The sequence below is a fragment of the Pyrus communis genome, chromosome 10 (genome assembly GCF_041283825.1).
Source record: "Pyrus communis isolate YQ-2024b chromosome 10, ASM4128382v1, whole genome shotgun sequence".
Classification (NCBI taxonomy): domain Eukaryota; kingdom Viridiplantae; phylum Streptophyta; class Magnoliopsida; order Rosales; family Rosaceae; genus Pyrus; species Pyrus communis.
In genome coordinates, this window is record NC_142574.1 from 25,664,675 (window position 1) to 25,671,716 (window position 7,042).

A 7,042-nucleotide genomic window follows, 5' to 3' on the forward strand; every position below is an offset into this window, starting at 1 on the left:
TGCATATTGTCATTTAGAACTTTTCCTTATTTCTAAAAGAAAGAGAAAGTAATGAAGCTTAGTTTTTCCATTTTTTTATTTTTTTTATTTTTTTGACAAAGGGGATATTTTAGGATTAGGGTTTCAATTATGGGACACTTCTGGAAGTATCTAATTCTTAATCGTATTAAATGGACCTCGAAGGCAGCCTATTTTTTTCCTTCTAATTTTAGAATTAACTACTCAAAACATCTCCAGAGGGGCTTGAGCATTGCTCGAAGCGTGTCGAGAGTGCTCATAGGCGGGGTTTAGGCATTGCTCGAGGCATGTCGAGAGTGCTCATAAACTACTTAAGACTATGTTTCAAAATCTTGAACAGTGGCCAAAAATCTTTAATGTGTTAACAAAAATGTTAGTTTCCTATATTTTCCAAGCTTCAGCAGCAGGACCTAAGTAAGTTCCTCTCTGCATGCTACTTCTTTGAGTGAAACATAGAGAGCCCATTCACAAATTTTCACTACATGTAACTAAGAAATTGCCAAAATCTCCAGCTAGCTAGCTAGTGCCAAGATACTATACATTGCCAAATTTATATATATGTTGAAATGCTGATACATTATACTAAGAGTTACCATACATTATATAATTTTTGGCTTAGACAATTAGATATATATTTTTTTTTTCCAAATTGGATTAAATGTCCCTAGTAGTGATGGTCCCGTACAAAAAGCTAGATTTAAATTCTCATGGTGGAATCCATTATGTTTGAAACCCAAAATTAATTTTCTGCTAATAATCCGTTAACCCATTCAACCTTCATAACCGAAAGAGATATGAAAATGTTAACGGAGAGTTTAAATCCTCCAACTGTAGCATCGGAACTTTCAAACTATGTTTGCTTGTTTAATGTTGAACAATTTGTTTTCTTGATGGAAATCACCTGATTTATAGAATTGGAACTTTGAATCTTTGATGCTTGCTGATCCATTTGAATTGCGTAGTGGGTTGTGTTTGAAGAACTCTTCAATTTTTAAAAAATTTGTGCTGCAGGTACAAAGTTGTTAGATCTTCATCCGGGAGGAATCACACTGTATTCGCTACTTAGGATGGACATTCTTTCGCCTTTGGCTGGAATAAGTATGGACAGATGGGTTCAGGTTCAGCAAAAAATGGTAGGTTCTACTTTGTCAAGTTAGTTTGATGAAATTTTAGGAGCTTGCTGTGAGAATCTGATAACAAGTTGTTGTCTGGATTACGCTAATTCAATCATGCTTAACTGTATAAACTGATCAATATTCTTAAGTTTTCGTGGTGTTCTACTATCTAGGGCCCATTTCAAATTTTTATATTTCGTAGTGGGTCGTGTTAAATACTGCTAACAGCTATCTGGAAAGAAAAAAAAAAAGGGGGGGGCTGGGCTTTGGGGTGGGGTGAGAATGTTAATTAACGGAGAATTGGATCGAAATGTTAATTTTGAGCTTATTATAACGGACTTGATCGCGAAGGTTTAAATCTTATTTTTATTATCTGATTATTCTATCACCATGAGAACTATTAATCCAATTTAGTCTTTCTTTTGTCGGATTGCTTAATTGAGGTTGACATCAGACTCACTCTAGAATTAAAATCATAATGTTGCAAAGGTCACACCTTTAATATTAAATCTGCACTCAAACCTGAAATCAACAGGTTTTTACAAAGTATTATTAATTAACATAACGAGGAACACAAATTCACACCATACAAATGAATCATTTAAACAAAAATTACAACCACCAAAGAAATAAGCAAAATCAGATCAATTATGTTTGAGTAATGCTAGGGAAACGAAATTTGTAGACTAAGTTTTATAAACTAAATAACATGGAAGTTGATAATTGAATTATTACTTAAACGTTGATAAATATATTCATTTCTTATTGGCGACACATCATTTAGTTTGCAATTTTAATCTATAAATTTAGTCTCTCTAGCATTACGCATTAAGTTTTCTAATTAAGCTTTGCAGAATACAACCATGTCCTTCATCATCCCCAGAGATCTCAACCTTCTCATGTTTGTGTTTTTTATTCAATTCCTCCTCCTTAGACACTGTATTTACCAACACCCCGTCACGCATTGAAGCCTTAATCTCATCGACCTTGGCTTTGTCAGGCAACCTAAAATTCCTCGAGAAGCTTCCACTTGTCCTTTCCTTACAGTGCCACGTCTCATGCTTGGGGTCTTCCGTTTCAGGCTCCAGTTTTCTCTTTGCAGTAACACGAAGCGCTTTGTTTTCTTGTAGCTCAAGCTTCACGTCCTCTTTTGCAAGGCCTGGAAGATCTATTTCAAAGGTGTGAGCATCTGAAGTCTCCTTCCAGTCCATGTATGTGGTGTTGTTGGATATTTCTGAGTCGAAAACTCTGAAAGGTGCCAAAAAGTTGGGCTGATCTAAGAGAGATAGTAATAAAATGGACATTTTCAGATTTGAGTTTTTGTTGTTTTTGTGGTTTGGGTTTAGGGTTTGGGATGAAAAAGCTATTAACCTGAGTTCTTGTTTTAATTACGGATGGTGTTTTTTATCAGATTTCGCAAGTGATGGTTTTGGTGCGTTGTTTGATATGAGTATTTTTCCTGGGAGGGAAGAGGAGACGGTGATTTTCTTGGAGTTTCTGGAGTTGGATAGTCTTCGGCTTCTAGGGAATTGATGTTCTTGATGTCGATGGACTTTGTTGGGCCCATTCCATTTATATTTTTTGAGATAATGGGTAGGGGATGTTGAATAAGAAGAGTATCCAAGATAACTCTAATGATCCCAAGAAGAAGAAAATAGAGCACTCTTAAAGAAAGCTCACAAAACAAACTAATTAGCAAAGCTTTTCTTATTTAGCTCTAGGCTTTGTTTTTCCTTGGATGATTTACAATGCTTGAGAACTTAGGTATTTATAGCAAACCAAATGATTAAACTAAGATTATTTATTACCACACAAAACACATTAATTGCACCTAATAATTTTTATTCAACCATACCTAACATTGCCTAACTTTCCTTGCCTAACTTTGACATTGATTTTCAACACTCCCCCTCAATGTCAGCTCTCATTCTTTGCACTGTGCTGAGCAGACAGCGAAAATTTTCGAGCTTGCCTGTACTTAAACTTTTTGTGAACAAGTCCGCAACTTGATCATTCGTCTTGACTTGTCTCATCTCAATCTCTTCTTGTAGAACCTTTTCTCTGATAAAGTGGTAGTGCACTTCCACATGTTTAGTTCTTGCATGAAAGACTGGATTTTCTGCCAAGCGAATGGCCGATTGGTTATCACAGTACAATGGTACTGGATAATCTACTGGTTGATGTAGATCACTCATCAGCTGTACCAGCCATGCATTCTCTTGAGCTGCCATTGCTGCTGCTCTATACTCTGCTTCTGTGGTTGACAAAGATACCGTTGGCTGTCTCTTGCTACACCAAGAGATGGTTCCAGAACCAAGCTTAAACACATACCCAGTTGTTGATCTCCTGGTGTCATGATCTCCCGCATAGTCAGCATCACAGTAACCAACTAACTTGCAGTCTTCACTTTTCTTGTACAAAAGACCATAGTCAATTGTACTCTTCACATATCTCAGTATTCGTCGAACTGCTTCCAAGTGAGGCTTCTTTGGATTTTGCATGTACCGACTCATCACACCAACTGCATAAGAAATGTCAGGTCGAGTCAAGGTTAAGTAGATCAGACTACCTACCAATTGTCGATACATCGTCGCATCTTCCAAATCTTTTCCTTCATGTGCACTCATTTTGACATTTGGCTCCATCGGCGTAGAGATCAGCTTGCATTCGAGCATTCCGAACCTCTTCAATAAATCTTTGGAATACTTCTGTTGACAGAGAAATATTCCTTCTTGTGTGCGATCAACCTCTAGACCAAGGAAGTGCTTGAGTTGGCCAAGTTCCTTCATCTGGAAACGGACTGATAAATTCTCCTTCGTCCGAAGAATTTCTGCCTCATCGTCACCGGTTATGATCAAGTCATCCACATATACTAGCACGATAGCTAGCTTTCCTTCATTGGCTTTGACAAACAAGCTGGAATCTGCAGGTGTTACTGAATAACCACTTTGTGTTAGAAATTCAGCAATCTTACCGTACCATGCTCTTGGTGCTTGTTTCAAACCGTAGAGTGCTTTCCTTAACTTGCACACGTACTCAGGATGAGCTTCGCTTTTAAAGCCCATTGGCTGCATCATGTAGATTTCCCGATCTAACTCTCCATGCAAGAAAGCATTCTTCACATCCATCTGGTATAGATTCCAGTCTTTGTTGGCTGCAAGTGCAAGTAAGACTCGTACTGTTGTAAGCTTCGCCACTGGACTAAACGTTTCATCATAGTCTAGTCCGTACTGTTGAGAGAAACCACGAGCTACCAATCGTGCCTTGTACCTCTCGATTGACCCATCTGGACGACGCTTTATCTTGTACACCCATTTGCAGGATATGGGTTTCACATCCCTTGGCTTTGGCACCAAATCCCAAGTCTGATTCTGCTTAAGTGCAGTGATTTCTTCTTCCATAGCTCTTATCCATTCAGAACTCTGTGATGCTTCTTCAAACACCTCAGGTTCTTTTGGTGCTCCATCAGTTATGGCAGCATTGGCATATTTAGGATTTGGCTTTCGTACTCTTGTTGACCTTCTTAGTTGTGCTTGTGGAGTTGATACTTCCACTTCACTAGGTCTAACTTCTTGTGGTTGTTGGTACACACCTGTTTGCCAAGGACTCTTAGGTACTTCTTGCTCGACATCGTCTCCAGCAAGCAAATCTTCAGGCTCATCTGGACTTGATTGGATTTGGGCAGCTTGGTCTCCCAGTTTCCCTTGCAATGTATCTTCTAAATCTTTTGGGTCGGGCAACGCCTCATTTTCTGAGCACCAACAAGATGATGCTTCTGCATCCCATTCTTCCTCCAGGGCTAGAGACGCAATGACGTCCCAATCATCTTTGTAGTCAATGTGTTCTGGTGTTGTTACCGTGAGGGCTAATTCTTCTTCTTCCTCCATAGCGAATAATGCTTCAGCATCCCAGCCATCTTCACTATTCTCCTTCGAACTGGAAGTAGCAGTATTACTTTCAACAGGCTCTTTCTTGGTCCAACAATCTTTCGCCATGTGGCCATTCTTTCCACAATTGTAACACTTGCCCTCAAATCTTTTATTATTCTGGGACTGACCACGGTTGTCGTGATACTTCGGAGCTCCCCCTGGCCGAGAACTCCCTCCTCCTTGATGACCTTTTTCCTTGTCATCATTTCTTTTAGATCCACCACCAGCATACCGCTTGAAGGTGCCTTTGCTTTTGTTGGTGTAGAGCGCTTCCTCTTCACTCTTCAGTGAGACTCCTCCCATTTGCTTGGCCATAGCTTCTTGACTTGCAAGCAAATTTTCAAACTCAACAAGCGATGGTTGTGTTGGCCATCCTTGTATAGCGGCAATGAACCCTCGATATTCGGGTCTCAAACCATGGATAATTATTCTCTTCATCCTGGTTTCCCCAATAGGAGCTGTTGGATCTAATTCTGAAATTTCGCGGCATATCGACTTCACCTTGTGAAAGTACTGGGCAATCGTCATGTCGCGTTGTACCATCGATAACAACTCATTCTCGAGAAGTTGCAATTTTGTATCGTTCCTCTTCGAAAAGAGTGTAACAAAAGTGTCCCATGCTTCCTTTGGCGTTTTGGCATCCCGAATGTGCTCCAACATTTCTTCTTCAATTGTGGTCTTTAAAGCAAACATCGCTTTGCCTGCTTTAATTTTCCACTTTCGCAAGACGCCGTTAGCATCTTCCGCTGCCGGTTGTGTAACTTCACTACCACCGACAACCTCCCACAAGTCTTGACCTTGAAGGTAAGACTCTATACACGTTGCCCACGTGTTATAGTTTTGGTTGTTGAGCTTCTTGATTCCTCCAACAACTTGAAGATCACCCATCGTATCGGCAAGACTTTGACTTCACCGAACAAGCTTGAGTGATTACCGTGCAGAGTAATACACTACTCTCGACACAAAGAAGCTTCCTCTCAAGGTTTGTGATAACCCCAACAATAATCTCAAGAAACCTTTTCTGATGTGGAAGATCAGTCAAAACTGCAACCACAGAGCATACTCGGAATTTCAAGAGACTTTACAACCAATGCTCTACCAAGAACGATCCCTGACCGACTTGGCTCTGATACCAATTGTTGAATAAGAAGAGTATCCAAGATAACTCTAATGATCCCAAGAAGAAGAAAATAGAGCACTCTTAAAGAAAGCTCACAAAACAAACTAATTAGCAAAGCTTTTCTTATTTAGCTCTAGGCTTTGTTTTTCCTTGGATGATTTACAATGCTTGAGAACTTAGGTATTTATAGCAAACCAAATGATTAAACTAAGATTATTTATTACCACACAAAACACATTAATTGCACCTAATAATTTTTATTCAACCATACCTAACATTGCCTAACTTTCCTTGCCTAACTTTGACATTGATTTTCAACAGGGGATAGAAGTCAATGTTACAGAACTCTCTTGGAGAACCTGGAAATTGGTTCCTAGAAGTACTGTTCAAGCTCAAAAGCGTAGTTTGAATATGCTTCTCTATAAAGCATTTATTTGTTGTTAGAAGCACATGAAATTTTTATCAAGAATTCATAAAATATCTGACAACCCCATAGACACTATTAACTTCGTATGCTAAAACATTATCCCAAGCACTTTTGATTATCTAAATCTAAAAATACTTCCAAATACAACTTGAAAATCTAAATTTGTACACTCAAGTGCATGAATAAATAATTTTAGTCACTTCAACAAATAAGCTAGTCTTTAATTACAACACCAACGAGAAATGGTCCCATCAAGTGTGTATTAAATATAATTTACCATCGATATTGTCTCCAAACTCAAACATACGTCCAACATGTGGGGAGAGATAGCCGCAATGAACTCATCAACGTGTGGATTTTTTTTTCTAAAAAGGCTAGATGCTATTAGTATTTAGCCACCAACTTCAAACTCGTAGATTATTTTGGTATTTTC

The 7,042-nt window shown here is 38.8% G+C and overlaps 1 protein-coding gene across 1 annotated transcript; it reads right to left on the minus strand.

Annotated features, from left to right (window-relative positions):
• Positions 1-1,954: 1,954 nt before the first annotated feature.
• On the minus strand, positions 1,955-2,481 carry LOC137728456 (18.1 kDa class I heat shock protein-like). Its single transcript, XM_068467239.2, has one exon. The coding sequence runs from the start codon at positions 2,435-2,437 to the stop codon at positions 1,955-1,957; it is 483 nt and encodes a 160-aa protein (XP_068323340.2). The 5' UTR covers positions 2,438-2,481.
• Positions 2,482-7,042: the final 4,561 nt, after the last annotated feature.